The following is a 17,745-nucleotide window of genomic DNA, read 5'->3' as shown; positions in this document are numbered from 1 at the left end:
TCATTTCAGTTGTACAATTAATGTCACAGAACTTTAAACATGTACATTTATTAATCAAAAACAGGTCATGACAGATACAGTATAGGCTATAGATTTTGAACACAAACACTAAAATACAAGTAGGCCTAGGTTGCAGAAACGTCCAACCACATTGAAAAAGTACATTCAGTTAAGATAGGTTAAATTCAAAATTATGGGAATATAATACAGAAAATATGAGGCTAGGTTAAAACTATTCTATTTGCCTGCTACAGTGGTTCCCAAAGAGGGGTCTGGGGTCCCCCAGAAAAAAAGGGAATCATTTTATTTTTTACTAAAATTCCATCCATAAGTAATAAAATGACAGAATGACTATTTTGGGCATGGGTCACTTTCTGTAATAAAACATCTAAAAGCAAAAATCCTATCAGACAGGGACCCTAGGACGAAGGTTATTCTTATTTCTATTGACAAAAATAGGGCCAGTGTGTTGCAAATGCCAGGGCTGTTTCTTTGATCCCAGTCCGTCACTGGGCATAATGAGTTATATACTAATGTTTTATAGATCAATTGGAAGGCCTTTAATACGAGCACATTTTGGGTTGCCTGTTTATACTTTCTCTTTGGTAATAATGCAGTTATAAATATAATAATCCATTAATAGATGCCAATGGTTTCTCACTTTCTAATAACCCACCAAGTCTGCAATTATAAATGTTATTTAAACATCTTTCAACTTTCCTAATGATGTTAGTAAAGTCATTAAGAAAGGGTTTTTACATTAATCCTTCCAGCCGTTAAATTGTTAAAAACTGATTGTTTTGTAGTGTTGGAGGAGCTCAGAGGGCTTTTTTAGACTTGACAACTCCCAAGGTTGCAGATATAGCATTAGTTAGTGATGATTTCGAACCATTAATTAAACCAAGAGAGTTCATGAGTTACAAAGGGTTAGAATGTGGTAATTTGACTAGCTCAGTGAGTGAACAATGAATGCTGCCTTCTTGGCTGCAAAACAGGACACATTTGAAGCTGTGGTGAAGAGGAAGTCACTGAACAAACTGTTATATATCATTGATAACCCCGACCACCGTCTCCACACCACACTGGTCCAACAGGGGAGCACCTTCTCTAAGAAGCTCCAACAGCTTCAATGTCGCACGGACCACCACAAGAAATCATTCCTACCACAGGCAATACAACTTTTTAATACTTCATACTGAGTGTTAGATAAGACTCATAGACATCACAATACTGCACTAAGTGCAACTTGCACAATAGGGTTACTTACATCTGTATTAATACTATTTAAGTAGTTGTACATTTTTATTCCCAACTTGTATATATTTTAAATATTTGTTCTTGTATTCTATTATTTCATGTGTATTGTATCCTGTTATTTCATGTATATTCTGTATGTGTGCTGTGTGTCTGATATTTTGTTGCTGTAACACTGTAATTTCCCATTTTTAGGATCAATACAAATTTAACTATCTATCTTCTTGGCCTTTATGCATTGTGTTTTTTGTCAGTACTTCACATTAAATACAAATAGTCATATAACAAATATTGTGACATCACCAATAATGTATTTTGCCCAAGATATTGGGATATTAGATTTGATCAATTTCATACAATTCTAAAATAACACATACAAATGTTATAAAACACAGAAAAAAATGCATGTCTCTCTTAATAATACATGTTATGTTTGAGGAATAACTGATAGGTGCTGACCTTTTTAAGACTTTTATTGTTATTAAATTGGCTCTTATTTTAGTTTAGCTTTTTATATACCTCTTAATATTTATTCTTTTACTTTCTCTATTTATCTGTACTATTGCTGTCTTTCTGCTACTATAACAAACTTTATTTCCCCTCTGGGGATCAATAAAGGTTTATCTTATAGTCATTCTTAAATCAGGGGGTGTGTCTAGATTTGTTGGCTAGTAAATACATGCCGCTAATGAAAAGAATTTATCATTTGTGGTAAAATATGGTAATATAATCAGTTGTTTTTTTTTACCTGTAACTGCTGCATCAGGTTGTTGATATTCTGTCTCATTAATAGCTTTAATTGAATCAATTGTTTTTAAGTGCCTTGAACAAATACCTGGTTTCTTCTCATAGGGGAAACCAAACATGTCTTGATCCATTTTCTGATCCCTGCAGTCATGCAGGAGATGTGTCAGTTTAAGACAATTTGGAAGTTTTAGGAGACCCAACCTGATTGAGATGCCTCCTAAACAGAAACCTGCTTCTCTTCCTCAGATGAGACTAAAACTGTGAGATGGAAGAGGAGCAGGGAGTAGACTGGTCCGATTCGTTCACAGGGATGAAGACGGAGCAGTCGGTTTGGTCGGTGGTGACAGAGCAGGTTGAGCAGTCAGAGCTCTCGCTGTCAGACTGGCGGACATGGCAGTACTCACGCACAGGGCAGGGGCGCTCATTGTAGTTTAAACCCTCTTTCAGGCCTTTAGGGAATTTAAACCAATCCTTTAAAAAAGAACAACATGTATGACTTGTTTGGCTGTCACCTCACATGATGGTACATTTCTGGCCTGTGCATTTCTTTCAATGACTGCAGTAGTTTTGGTCTATAGTTTTATTAGCTGCCAAATAAAAAGAGATAAGATTTGAATACAAATCTTTTGTGTGACGGTGGGCACAGAGCTCTGGATACTACTAACCTCGATGTTTTGAAGGTTTGGGGATGGCTTGGGAACCACAGGGATGAAGATGATTCTGATTCTGTATGGGAGACAGGCACATTTCTCTCAGATGATCATGTCAACAACAGCTCATCTGCATTACCTTTGTTCCCTGTAGCTCTGTTGTTGAGTGAGGTTAGGGATATTCAACTTTTTTGGACTGTGGTAAAAAGATACTATTCCATGAATACAGAAATATTGCCTCTTGCATGTCAAATGATTGACAGTGTATTACTAAATGTGAATTTTAGTTCCATCATCACTTACTGCTGCTTTAAACAATTATCATTTTTACAATGAAAACAGTTTAACCCTTGTGTTGTCCTTCGGGTCCCAGTGACCCGAAGGACAACACAAGGATTATGTACTTCCGTTTACTTTGTTGAGAATTGCTCTCTAAACAAGGGTTAATACAACACCTTAGTTCTTGTTTGTACAGCATTTTGGTCAGCTTAAACTGTGTTTAAATGTGTTCTAGAAATAAACTTTACTTACTTACTTTAAAAGAAACCGGTTTTAGAGAGCAATTCTCAACAAAGTAAACGGAAGTACATAATCCTTGTGTTGTCCTTCGGGTCACTGGGACCCGAAGGACAACACAAGGGTTAAGTAAATGTAGAAATAAAAAATAAACTGAGGAAATCTGTGGCTATACCATACCCATATACCATCATTTATACATGACATATGACCCACCTTTCATAGTGCAGCAACATCATGACCAGTATGATGAGGATCAAAGCACCCACCACAGACAGCACCGGGGTCCACACAGACATTGAACTGTTCATTTTATTAGGGTCTGTGAGGAGGAGAGAGATGTGGATTGTAATTGTTTCATTATCTTGTACTTTTACTGTATTGTGCACATGCAGGATAGCAGGTGCAGATAGTTAAAACCACCTTATTAGAGTTAGACAGATATATTGATTAGCTGATATTACAGTATCGTCCGGTATTGGCCTATTACAGACTTACTGGTACTTAAGCCTGATTTATGCTTCTGCAGAGGCTCCACGTAGAGCTTTTGTTGTAGCCTACGTAAGTGGCCTAAAGTTTATACTTGTGCGTTGGTGTGTGCATCAATCTCTTTAAGAGAATAGCAGGGCCGGCAAGTGTGTGTGTGGGCAATGTTTGGTAGAGCAAGTGAGAGAGTGATGGTGATTAGCTTCGGAGCGAGTACCGACTCTAGATGTGAGAGAAACAAAGTGTCTCCCCTGTGCTTTCTGACCGCGGTGGGAAAGCTGTAGCAGTAAAAGTTAGCCCTCTCCTTGATTGCATGTTGTTTAAAGGAGAACGGGGTAATGCAACGCTACCAAGCCATGGCCGAGCAATGTGTAACGTGTAGTTACATTTCTTGAGAGGTGCGTATCAGGCTACAGCGTATAGTGTCCGGCGTAGGGTATCTCCACGTACCTACATACAGTACGTAGCCATGGTATCGATTTAACGCAGAAGCATTAATTGGCCTTTAGGGTACGGCGTAGGGTCCATGTCTACGCGTATATGTACCTCAAGATGTCAATTCCACATGTTGAAAATCATCAAAATATGTTGCACATTTATCAGAAATATTTATATTTATCAGAATATGCACGTTTTTGAAGACTATAGGAAATAAGTCATGAGGCACATCGGGTCAGTGTTCTGGAAATACCACATACTGGTTCTGTGCCTGAGGCTTGTTTAGTAATGTTGCCGTTTCAGTTGGTTGGCAGTAGAAGTCACTGATTGGTTCATTCTTTCAGTACAAGCTATTGTGAGTTCTAGGCTTTTTTGATAGCAGACATTTGGTAATTTTACCCGTGCTGTTGTTGGATCCCCAGACCACAGGCTCAGTCCAGTCACTCCAGAATTTGGAAAGTCCACAGGTGTACCCCATTCTGCTCCGCACCTGCAGCTCATACAGGGAACTGCGGGAGGGCAAGTTGAGGCAGTAATCCTGCTTCCCAATACTGACTCGAGAGGACTGTGGACAGTAAGATAGAGGTGAGAAAGGAGATGGGTGCATAAGTCAACAAAGACTGAAAAAGAGATTTATTGTTCCTCCAAACTGCCTACCGCCCAGTTCCCGTTGTTGATCCTGTAGCGAACTTCACTTTCCACGCAATTAGAACGAATCTGGGTCCAGTTGAGCCACAGGTTAGAGTCAGATCCATAACGGACAGTCAGGTTGGTTGGTGGATTAAACTTGACTGGAGACGACACGGACCATTTAGTGATACAAAAATATACAATGTGATGACAATGTAATAGGGACATACTAAGACAATATATTTTCATTTTCAGCCATAGAAGTTTTTTCTTCCTGTTCAAAAATACTAGCGTTGTTGTTCGTTTCCTGGAAAAAGGTTATACATTTAAGTTACAGTTGCGCTGCACCAGTAGGTATAAAAAAATCATGAAGTAAATTCTCCTTCATTAATTGGTTTACTATTTGGAAATTCCTCCCAATGTTATGTTGAATCCTAGTAAATAAGCATACCTTTTTCTTTAAGCTCATGTTTCTTCACCTCGGAACTCTGGTTTTCATGTACCAGTCTGGTGTAAAAGTCGTTGAACCTATTAAGTAGTGAGCCATAGGGCTGGTTACATCCAGTGTTTATGTTGTTCTCTGACAGATAGGAGGGGCACTCACTGACGTTGGCACCGTGGAACCTGTAAAGAAATCACTATTTAGACATTCCACTTACAAAGAACAGTATGGTGGTGATGTCTTTCTTTGTAATTTGCTACATTCAGATACTAGGGCCTGTTACACAAGAGTCAATGCTCCGAAGAGCCAACTAAAAAAGTATTTACTCAGTGTTAAAGAATAAGAAACAAATCAAGCCTGTTACTCCTACTTACAGTGAGGTCTCTCAGCTTCTATATGATTAATCACTGTGCTATGAGCATAGATAGCCAATCAGAGACAAGGTGAGGTGTACCTCATGCTCATTCTTTAAAAAAAAGTGACGCGATTAAAAATTTCTAATAATTTTAATTTTATTCGTGTGAAATCTTTAATGTTTACAATTCAATTCAATTTTATTTATAGTATCAAATCGTAACAGAGTTATCTCGAGACACTTTACAGATAGAGTAGGTCTAGACCACACTCTATAAATTCCAAAACCCCAACAATTACAGTAATTCCCTCAAGAGCAAGCATTAGCAGTGGCTATTGCGATAGTGGCAAGGAAAAACTCCCTTTTAGGAAGAAACCTCGGCAGACCCAGACTCTTGGTAGGCGGTGTCTGACGGGGCCGGTTGGGTGTGTTACAGTAGCAGTTAACATGATGAATGACATAAATCTAATACATTTATAATATAGGCTATAAATAGGAATAAAATTATAGGAAACAAACAAAAACAACTAAGCTGGAGCAGGCGAGGTAGACTATATCAGAGAATTCTGATAGAATTCTTTCACACTGACAATTGCAGACCATGGTTGTGTATGGAAAGTGATTGCACCCGCAAACACCTATTTTGAATACTTTTCCTTTTATCTTTCATGGAAGTCAAATATTTTACTCTTCACAGTTTGATACATTCAGATGATATTACAAAATGTGTTTGAGTTTGTCAGGGTCACTGTCACTAATGATTACGAACCAGCCGTAGAAGGTGTAATTGACTTCTGGAGTCCCCTTCTTATTCCAAGAACAGTGAACATATTTCAGATGCACCACCAAACAGTCCACATCTGTCAGAGACACAAGAGGGTTGACACCAGCAGAATAGTTTCATGAAGAAATTGAACCATATATAGACCTACACTAATAGATAATGGTAATATACTAATAGCAGGCCACACACACATACACACACACACACACACACACACACACACACACACACACACACACACACACACACACACACACACACACACACACACAATGAGGAAATGGCAGCACAATGACGACAAGGGAATCTACGCAAAATGTGCATAATCAAGGAAGTAGGCTACGGCTTTACTTTAAATTTAATTTGATAACACAAGTGAATAATTATTTACAATATTATGGCCTAATCACATGTCAAGGCAGTTGTGCTGTTTCTAATCTTGATTTTATTTTTAGAAAAGTGATCAAAAATACAGTGAAAATCACTCATACATAGTGAACATTTTTGTTTAATATGGATTATTAACTAATAGTATAGACACAAAATGAGTGAACAAAAGCAGCTTCACAAATGTAAAACAACAATATGATTAGACCAAAAGCCTTTAAGCAAATTCAATAACTCATTGGTCAGACACATCCAAATACAGTTATTTATAACATCTTTCGGTTACAGAGTAACCTTGGTAAAGAGACTATAACTCTAAGAAAGAGAACACAATTTACCTATAATTCAAAATGTACATTTTAAATGTTCTTACCGGGGGTTTCTTTGGCAAACACATGTCCTGTCAGACAGAGAAGCAGAAGCAGTCTCTTCAGCATCGTGGCACACAGAAACAGGATGCTCTCAGCATCGACGCAAATCTACTTCTACATAATTCAGTATCGATGTGTTGCATATTTCACTTCTGTGTTGGTTGCTCCTAATCTGACTGTCGTGGGTTGTGTTTCCTGTCAGAGGAAACTCTCTACATATTATAGATCAAGATGACATGCCTACAGTTAGGCCTTCTTCCATATGGCTGTAATGTGAAATAACAAACACAGATAATTAGTAAAACATTTCTTAAATTAAATATATGTGAAACCACACACTACATTTATTTGGTCATCAAAACCTATAACAGTCTTTTCCACAGTTGTATTAACTTCCAAAAACAGTGTTTAGTTTAGTAGGCCTAGTGAACTAAGTGGGTACCTTTATGCATTGCTGCAACAGCCATGTACATTTGGTCTACTGCTGAAGTAAGTGAACAGCAGAGCCCTGGCATTTACGTTTTTGTTTACCTCACAAACAACTTAAAGCTCATCTTGTTTTTGAAAATCAAATCCTTTGCTGTAAAAATGCAAACACATGCAGTATCAGTTTGCTACAAAGGTTATAGAAAAGACAAATAGCAATCACTGAACACAGAATTATACAACTTAGAACATTTATAAACGTAAGACAAATTGTCTCCAATGCAAACCTGCTCTCCTGACATTAAAGGAACTGTTCTGTATAACTGGCTACGTTATTTTCAGTTGCTTAATGTGCTAAATATGTTTAGTGCAATCAGGATTGTAAAGGTTTTGGATATCCAGATGCTTTCTTTGCAGAAACTTGCTGCTCTGAGACAGGAACAGTGGAGGTGGAAGAGGAGCAGGTGGAGAGATACTGAGATGGAGAAATCAATCTTAGAGATGGATCTCTCAAAACCTGGGCTATTGAATACAGTATGATGGCATGGACGTAGGGCAGCAATCACTGGCATTATTAAACCAATGTTAACTCTGAAAGCCCTAGAGCTACAGGAACTAATCATTTTAAACTATGGCAAAGAAATGTAGGCCTATAATAAACAACTATATATTGGACACATTTCTGTTTTGCAATCTTAGCTTGAACAGTATTTAATGTCGCATAACAAAGTCAGAATATTTTGTTTCAACACTTTTTATGAGTTTTGAGGTTTATGTCAGTTGTCAAAAAGGACTTGCAAAAAAAGAACACTTTAAAAAAAATCTATTTCACAGTAAGCCGTTAACCATCCTAGCTTTTTAACAAAAGAAAGTAGAGAAAAAGCCAAATAAACATCATGCTTTTTAGGTGTTACCTGTCAGGTTTGATTTTTTGATTAACTTTGGCTTTGGTTTTCTTTTTTGAATATTTGGACAAGCGTGTTATGTGTATGTTGTTTATGACTTAATCAGATGAAATCAAAATGTGCACAACAGTTTTTAATTTAAGTAAGATTGGCTACATTGACAGTATTTCAGTGACGCATGTCTGCAGAAGAGGAGAAATTAAGGGCTTAAACATACTTTGTTCATGACAGGGTCATGTGGTATCAGATATGTGTCACTTTCTGTGCATGCTGTTCCAAAGTTGAGTATTGTGGGTTTTCTGTTTCCTGTCAGAGGAAACTGTTTCTGAAATAAAGATTAAGAAGGTATACTTACATCTGAAGTGGTTACAACAACACCCAGACAAATTGTCAAATCTTCTTTATTGAATAATTAAAGACATAATGACTACCTATTCTTTTAGTAAGCTGTATTATTATTATAACTAATCCTTTCAAAATGTGTGTAACTGTGTAGGCAGACTCTTGTTTTGTTGATTTAACTAACCTAACTTACTAATTGGTATATTTGGGCTGTATTAGGTGTACTATTCATGAAACTGGTATCAGGGCTGTAGGTTCAAGTCAAAATCAAGACTGAGTCCAAATGAGAGACAGTCTAGACTGAGACAGAAAAAAATGAATCCTCTTCAAGACCACTTACTTACCTGTTTATAATTGATGTGATGTGAAAGACAGTATATCTTAAGAGGATCATGTTGCATTTGAATGGCCGTATTATTTACTTAAATAGAGCAATTTACATAAAGCTGTGGTGCAACTTCACATTTTAGATGTTGAGTCTTTTTATTATGGTGTAACAACAACATTCTGGACTGCAAAAGGGAAATGTAACTAATAACAAGAAACACATGTCCCTAAAAATTGATTTTGAACTTATTACTTGTCTTGAAAAATCCATAGTACAAAGTGCTTGCTGACATTGTGTCTGTGGCTAAAACGAAAATGATTGATGCCTGATGACTGAGATAGGCTATACGACGCAGCAAGGCATAGACCAGGCGACCAATGTCAATGGCCGTTGTAAATGGATTTTGAATTAAACCAATACCTGCTTTCTGAACAGGCGCACTTCATCAATGGTTTTGTTTTGAGGGAGGAAGTTACTTTAGAAAAAAAAAGCATATAGTGCTGGACTCGGTCGAGACCAATTAGAATATTTGCGAGTCCAATGGCCTAGTCCAAGACAAGTCCGGGACAAATAGAAACACGTCTCGAGTCGGAAGTACTACAGTACTTGTAGACATGCTTACAACTTGTAAGCTTATCAAAATCAACACAAAATGGTGATCTTAGTCCGTTCTGTGCAATGGCAAAATACACTAAAATGTTAAAATCAATCTAAAATCATAACTGCATTGTGAAATTTTGTTGTACCAGAACACAAATGTGTCAGTTATTTTTTGCCAACCACCAGTGTTACCTACCAAAAGAGTTATTACTGAACTGATTTCATTTTCATTTCATTTCATCAAGAACGAAGCACTCATCCCGACATCTGTGACCAACTTTTAACACGCCATTTGATCTGTGACTCAGACGTCATTCAGCTCAGCTCATTTCCAGCAAATCAGACAGTTTTTTGTGTGCGTACATGTGGAAATTACTGTGGTTTTTTGTGATCTTTTTTCTTTTCTTTTATATGTTGAAAATGCAAAGGCATTTTTGCTTATCTCTGTCTTCATCAGTTGTGGTAAAATGATGTAGTAAAATAAGATACTAAAAATGATTCAGAAATACATTCTAGAATAATACTTTTAGACAAACCAAAACACCTGAGTCTGAAACTATATACAACAATTGATATTACATTAAAAGCAATAAAAAAATCATGGCTTGTATGATGGTGCATAAACTTCATGGTCAAGACCATCACAGCTGTATCCAAATTATAAGTAAGACTAAGACCAGAAATCAACTTAAATGTCAATACAATGACCATGTGGGTGAGCAGGTATTAGAGGAGCAGTAGACCAATATTCAAATATTTGTGTAAGAGTTGGCAGTTGTTCAAAAACAAAGCTACTTTTTTAATTATTTTTTTATTATTATTATTCTCAGAGATCATCTTACATCCATCACATCACAAATAAGTGCCAAGTCCTAGACACTCAAATCACTTTACAATTTTACAGTTTACAATTTCAGGCCAAAAGATTAGTTTTCTTTTTTATATACGAATGGCTACCTGAATGATCAATTGTGGAAGCATGTTAATAATCAGACACGTGTGAAAAACAGCACATGTAAAAAAAAATTTAGTAAAAAAGGTGTCCCTTTAAACAAAAGTGTGAATGAGAAATGCTTAAAGTGGCTATATGTAACTTTCAGTTTGTGTTGATTCTAGCGGCCACTTTGGACAAAAGTGATAGTGTTTTAACCACGACTGCTGTCGTAAAGGTCTTTTCTATACAATACTGTATTTCCCATTTGTGGGATCAATAAAATTCTATCTATCTATCTATCTATCTATCTATCTATCTATTCTATCTATCTATCTATCTATCTATCTATCTATCTATCTATCTATCTATCTATCTTCTTTCCCTTTATGCATTGTGTTTTTTGTCAGTACTTCACATTAAATACAAATACCGGTAGTCGAATATTGTGACATCACCAATAATGTATTTTGCCCAAAATATTGGGATATTAGATTTGATTAATTTCATACAATTTTAAAACAACACATACAAATGTAATAAAACAGAAAAAATGCATGTCTCTCTTAATAATACACTTTATGTTTGAGGAATAACTGATAGGTGCTGACCGTTATTAAATTGACTCTTACTTTAGTTTTTTATATACCTCTTAATATTTATTCTTTTACTTTCTCTATTTATCTGTACTATTGCTGTCTTTCTGCTACTATAACAACCTAATTTCCCCTCTGGGGATCAATAAAGGTTTATCTTATAGTCATTCTTAAATCAGGGATTAGAGGACGTTTTACATGCCCTTTTTCAGATATGTGAGGGTAACTTACATTTTTTTTTCTCCTAATATAGTGCAATGTACGGACCACTGATAGAGAAAGAGAATACTCTGGTACAGTAAATGTAATGAATATATAGGCCTATCTTAGCCGGACAAACCAGACCCACATCAAGATGTTGGCCTGGCTGCAAATTATATTTGCTGCCGCTAGTGTGCGTCTAGATTTCTAGGCTAGGCCTATCTGTACCAGTAAATACATGCCACTAATGACAAGTGGTATAAAAAATGTATTATTTGTGGTAAAATATGGTAATATATTCAGTTTTTTTTACCTGTAACTGCTGCATCAGGTTGTTGATATTCTGTAACATTAATAGCTTTAAGTGAATCAATTTTTTAAGTGCCTTGAACAAATACCTGGTTTCTTCTCATAGGGGAAACCAAACATGTCTTGATCCATTTTCTGATCCCTGCAGTCATGCAGAAGATGTGTCAGTTTAAGACAATTTGGAAGTTTTAGGAGACCCAACCTGATTGAGATGCCTCCTAAACAGAAACCTGCTTCTCTTCCTCAGATGCGACTAAAACTGTGAGATGGAAGAGGAGCAGGGAGTAGACTGGTCCGATTCGTTAACAGGGATGAAGACGGAGCAGTCGGTTTGGTCGGTGGTGACAGAGCAGGTTGAGCAGTCAGAGCTCTCGCTGTCAGACTGGCGGACATGGCAGTACTCACGCACAGGGCAGGGGCGCTCATTGTAGTTTAAACCCTCTTTCATTCCTTTAGGGAATTTAAACCAATCCTTTAAAAAAGAACAAAATGTATGACTTGTTTGGCTGTCACCTCACATGATGGTACATTTCTGGCCTCAAAAGGTCAATTCCAGATGTTGAAAATCATCAAAATATGTTGCACGTTCATAAGAAATATTTATATTTATCAGAATATGCACATTTTTGAAGACTATAGGAAATAAATCATGAGGCACATCGGGTAAGTGTTCTGGAAATACCACATACTGGTTCTGTGCCTGAGGCTTGTTTAGTAATGTTGCCGTTTCAGTTGGTTGGCAGTAGAAGTCACTGATTGGTTCATTCTTTCAGTACAAGCTATGGTGAGTTCTAGGCCTTTTTGATAGCAGACATTTGGTAATTTTACCCATGCTGTTGTTGGATCCCCAGACCACAGGTTCAGTCCAGTCACTCCAGAATTTGGAAAGTCCACAGGTGTACCCCATTCTGCTCCGCACCTGCAGCTCATACAGGGAACTGCGGGAGGGCAAGTTGAGGCAGTAATCCTGCTTCCCAATACTGACTCGAGAGGACTGTGGACAGTAAGATAGAGGTGAGAAAGGAGATGGGTGCATAAGTCAACAAAGACTGAAAAAGAGATTTATTGTTCCTCCAAACTGCCTACCGCCCAGTTCCCGTTGTTGATCCTGTAGCGAACTTCACTTTCCACGCAATTAGAACGAATCTGGGTCCAGTTGAGCCACAGGTTAGAGTCAGATCCATAATGGACGGTCAGGTTGGTTGGTGGATTAAACTTGACTGGAGACGACACGGACCATTTAGTGATACAAAATATACAATGTGATGACAATGTAATAGGGACAAACTAAGACAATATATTTTCATTTTCAGCCATAGAGGTTTTTTCTTCCTGTTCCAAAATACTAGCATTGTTGTTCCTTTCCTGGAAAAAGGTTATACATTTAAGTTACAGTTGCGCTGCACCAGTAGGTATAAAAAAATCATTAAAGAAAATTCTCCTTCATTAATTGGTTTACTATTTGGAAATTCCTCCCAATGTTATGTTGAATCCTAGTAAATAAGCATACCTTTTTCTTTAAGCTCATGTTTCTTCACCTCGGAACTCTGGTTTTCATGTACCAGTCTGGTGTAAAAGTCGTTGAACCTATTAAGTAGTGAGCCATAGGGCTGGTTACATCCAGTGTTTATGTTGTTCTCTGACAGATAGGAGGGGCACTCACTGACGTTGGCACCGTGGAACCTGTAAAGAAATCACTATTTAGACATTCCACTTACAAAGAAAAGGATGGTGGTGATGTCTTTCTTTGTAATTTGCTACATTCAGATACTAGGGCCTGTTACACAAGAGTTAATGCTCCGAAGAGCCAACTAAAAAAGTATTTACTCAGTGTTAAAGAATAAGAAACAAATCAAGCCTGTTACTCCTACTTACAGTGAGGTCTCTCAGCTTATATATGATTAAACACTGTGCTATGAGCATAGATAGCCAATCAGAGACAAGGTGAGGTGTACCTCATGCTCATTCTTAAAAAAAAGTGATTTGATTAAAAATGTCTCTTTCATGGAAGTCCAATATTTTACTCTTCACAGTTTGATACATTCAGATGATATTACAAAATGTGTTTGAGTTTGTCAGGGTCACTGTCACTAATGATTACGAACCAGCCGTAGAAGGTGTAATTGACTTCTGGAGTCCCCTTCTTATTCCAAGAACAGTGAACATATTTCAGATGCACCACCAAACAGTCCACATCTGTCAGAGACACAAGAGGGTTGACACCAGCAGAATAGTTTCATGAAAAAAATTTACCAAAAAACATGGTTACACATATATAGACCTACGCTAATAGATAATGGTAATAGACTTATGGCAGGCCACACACACACGCGCACACACACACATACACACACACAAAAAGGAGGAAATGGCAGCACAATGACGACAAGGGAATCTACGCAAAATGTGCATAATCAAGGAAGTATGGCTTTACTTTTAATTTAATTTGATAACACAAGTGAATAATTATTTAAAATATTATGGCCTAATAACATTTCAAGTCATGTCTTGATCAATTATCTGATCCCTGCAGTCATGCAGGAGATGGGTCAGTTTAAGACAATTTGGAAGTTTTAGGAGACCCAACCTGATTGAGATGCCTCCTAAACAGAAACCTGCTTCTCTTCCTCAGATGAGACTAAAAATGTGAGATGGAAATAGGGCTGGGCATCGTTCAAAATCTTTCGATCCGGTGCAAATTTCGATACCTCAGTTTCGATGCCGGTTCCTAACAATACTTTTTTCGATACCATATGTTTTAAAATCCATTATGTGTTGGTCGGTGGTGACAGAGCAGGTTGAGCAGTCAGAGCTCTCGCTGTCAGACTGGCGGACATGGCAGTACTCACACACAGGGCAGGGGCGCTCATTGTAGTTTAAACCCTCTTTCAGGCCTTTAGGGAATTTAAACCAATCCTTTAAAAATGAACAAAATGTATGACTTGTTTGGCTGTCACCTCACATGATGGTACATTTCTGGCCTCAAAATGTCAATTCCACATGTTGAAAATCATCAAAATATGTTGCACATGTATCAGAAACATTTATATTTATCAGAATATGCACATTTTTGAAGACTATAGGAAATAAGTCATGAGGCACATCGGGTCAGTGTTCTGGAAATACCACATACTGGTTCTGTGCCTGAGGCTTGTTTAGTAATGTTGCCGTTTCAGTTGGTTGGCAGTAGAAGTCACTGATTGGTTCATTCTTTCAGTACAAGCTATGGTGAGTTCTAGGCCTTTTTGATAGCAGACATTTGGTAATTTTACCCGTGCTGTTGTTGGATCCCCAGACCACAGGCTCAGTCCAGTCACTCCAGAATTTGGAAAGTCCACAGGTGATATCCCCATTCTGCTCCGCACCTGCAGCTCATACAGGGAACCTGCGAGGGCAAGTTGAGGCAGTAATCCTGCTTCCCAATACTGACTCGAGAGGACTGTGGACAGTAAGATAGAGGTGAGAAAGGAGATGGGTGCATAAGTCAACAAAGACTGAAAAGAGATTTATTGTTCCTCCAAACTGCCTACCGACCCAGTTCCGTTGTTGATCCTGTAGCGAACTTCACTTTCCACGCAATTAGAACGAATCTGGGTCCAGTTGAGCCACAGGTTAGAGTCAGATCCATAATGGACGGTCAGGTTGGTTGGTGGATTAAACTTGACTGGAGACGACACGGACCATTTAGTGATACAAAATATACAATGTGATGACAATGTAATAGGGACAAACTAAGACAATATATTTTCATTTTCAGCCATAGAAGTTTTTCTTCCTGTTCCAAAATACTAGCATTGTTGTTCCTTTCCTGGAAAAAGGTTATACATTTAAGTTACAGTTGCGCGCCACGCAGTAGGTATAAAAAATCATTAAAGAAAATTCTCCTTCATTAATTGGTTTACTATTTGGAAATTCCTCCCAATGTTATGTTGAATCCTAGTAAATAAGCATACCTTTTTCTTTAAGCTCATGTTTCTTCACCTCGGAACTCTGGTTTTCATGTACCAGTCTGGTGTAAAAGTCGTTGAACCTATTAAGTAGTGAGCCATAGGGCTGGTTACATCCAGTGTTTATGTTGTTCTCTGACAGATAGGAGGGGCACTCACTGACGTTGGCACCGTGGAACCTGTAAAGAAATCACTATTTAGACATTCCACTTACAAAGAAAAGGATGGTGGTGATGTCTTTCTTTGTAATTTGCTACATTCAGATACTAGGGCCTGTTACACAAGAGTTAATGCTCCGAAGAGCCAACTAAAAAAGTATTTACTCAGTGTTAAAGAATAAGAAACAAATCAAGCCTGTTACTCCTACTTACAGTGAGGTCTCTCAGCTTCTATATGATTAATCACTGTGCTATGAGCATAGATAGCCAATCAGAGACAAGGTGAGGTGTACCTCATGCTCATTCTTAAAAAAAAGTGATTTGATTAAAAATGTCTCTTTCATGGAAGTCCAATATTTTACTCTTCACAGTTTGATACATTCAGATGATATTACAAAATGTGTTTGAGTTTGTCAGGGTCACTGTCACTAATGATTACGAACCAGCCGTAGAAGGTGTAATTGACTTCTGGAGTCCCCTTCTTATTCCAAGAACAGTGAACATATTTCAGATGCACCACCAAACAGTCCACATCTGTCAGAGACACAAGAGGGTTGACACCAGCAGAATAGTTTCATGAAAAAAATGTGCACACACACACACGCGCGCACACACACATACACACACACACACACACAAAAAGGAGGAAATGGCAGCACAATGACGACAAGGGAATCTACGCAAAATGTGCATAATCAAGGAACTTTTAATTTAATTTGATAACAAAAGTGAATAATTATTTACAATATTATGGCCTAATCACATGTGAAGGCAGTTGTGCTGTTTCTAATCTTGATTTAATTTTTTAGAAAAGTGATCAAAAATACAGTGAAAATCACTCATACATAGTGAACATTTTTAACTAATAGTATAGATACAAAATAAGTGAACAAAAGCAGCTTCACATCAAAATAGTAAAACGTAAAACAACAATATGATTAGACCAAAAACCTTTAAGCAAATGTAATAACTCATTGGTCAGACACATCGAAATAGGCTAAAAACTGTTACTTATGGAGCTCAGCGTAAATTCAGTCAGGGAGACTTCTATTACGTGGTCTCTCTCCCTTTCACTATCAGCTGGGCGGTGGGTGTTACGGTTCTGTATACCAATTAGAGTCTGGCTTATGCTCTAACCAATCACAGCTGACTACCGTGTTTTAAAGCTGTTCTCTCTCCTGCTTCGGTCAGTTGTTTTTCAGACTTCAGTGCGACCCGCCTCCTCCCCTTTCACCTCCCAGCCTTTGGATGGTGTCTCGATCTTCTCCCGGCTGTCGGCTCTTGTGCGTCTTCGGCTTTTCCTTGCCACCACCAGTGTCTGGTTTCCATTGGGGGATGTTTGGTTTTCCTAAACCAAAGAATTGTATAGCTACCCCTTTACAATGGAGACTAATCTCCAAAGAATTATGTTCCAAATACTTATGTTGTATGTACTTGGTTTCACTTATTAAATGTTTGAGTCTCTCCTGATTGAAATAACATATTTCAGTTAGAGTAACCTTGGTAAAGAGACTATAACTCTACGACAGAGAACACAATTGACCTATAATTAAAAATGTACATTTTAAATATTCTTACCGGGGGTTTCTTTGGCAAACACATGTCCTGTCAGACAGAGAAGCAGAAGCAGTCTCTTCAGCATCGTGGCACACAGAAACTGGATGCTCTCAGCATCAACACTAATCTACTTCTACATTGTGGTATCTGAGCAGGTGATTTTTTGAAGAGGATGTTCTGTGTGGTGCGCTGTGATTGGTGGCTGAGTGGGTTCAATGACTTTATGTGTAGTGTTGGAGCCCCTTAAATGGACTCTGACTTTTACTTTGCCTACTCACATCTGTTTATTTTATCTAACATGTTATCTAAACATACCCCTTATAACCCTGTTCTCGATGCAGCAAAACAGAGTATGTCCATTGGATGTGTACTCTCCAGGCTCTGC

General features: G+C 37.8%; 1 protein-coding gene across 1 annotated transcript; it reads right to left on the bottom strand.

Moving 5' to 3' along the window:
* Positions 1-32: 32 nt before the first annotated feature.
* On the bottom strand, positions 33-17,511 carry LOC120544324. Its single transcript, XM_039777974.1, has 16 exons — positions 17,382-17,511; positions 16,247-16,337; positions 15,652-15,824; positions 15,222-15,362; positions 14,971-15,063; positions 13,804-13,894; positions 13,209-13,381; positions 12,785-12,918; positions 12,527-12,692; positions 6,288-6,378; positions 5,173-5,345; positions 4,749-4,882; positions 4,491-4,656; positions 3,384-3,489; positions 2,667-2,727; positions 33-2,472 (listed from the first exon to the last, which is right to left on the bottom strand). Exons 1-16 carry the CDS (start codon positions 17,443-17,445, stop codon positions 2,254-2,256), a joined length of 2,076 nt encoding a protein of 691 aa, XP_039633908.1. The 5' UTR covers positions 17,446-17,511; the 3' UTR covers positions 33-2,253.
* Positions 17,512-17,745: the final 234 nt, after the last annotated feature.

This window comes from Perca fluviatilis, chromosome 16, assembly GCF_010015445.1.
Source record: "Perca fluviatilis chromosome 16, GENO_Pfluv_1.0, whole genome shotgun sequence".
In the NCBI taxonomy this organism is placed as follows: Eukaryota; Metazoa; Chordata; class Actinopteri; order Perciformes; family Percidae; genus Perca; species Perca fluviatilis.
Note: the sequence above shows the minus strand (reverse complement) of the source record. Positions and strands in the feature narration are given on the sequence as shown.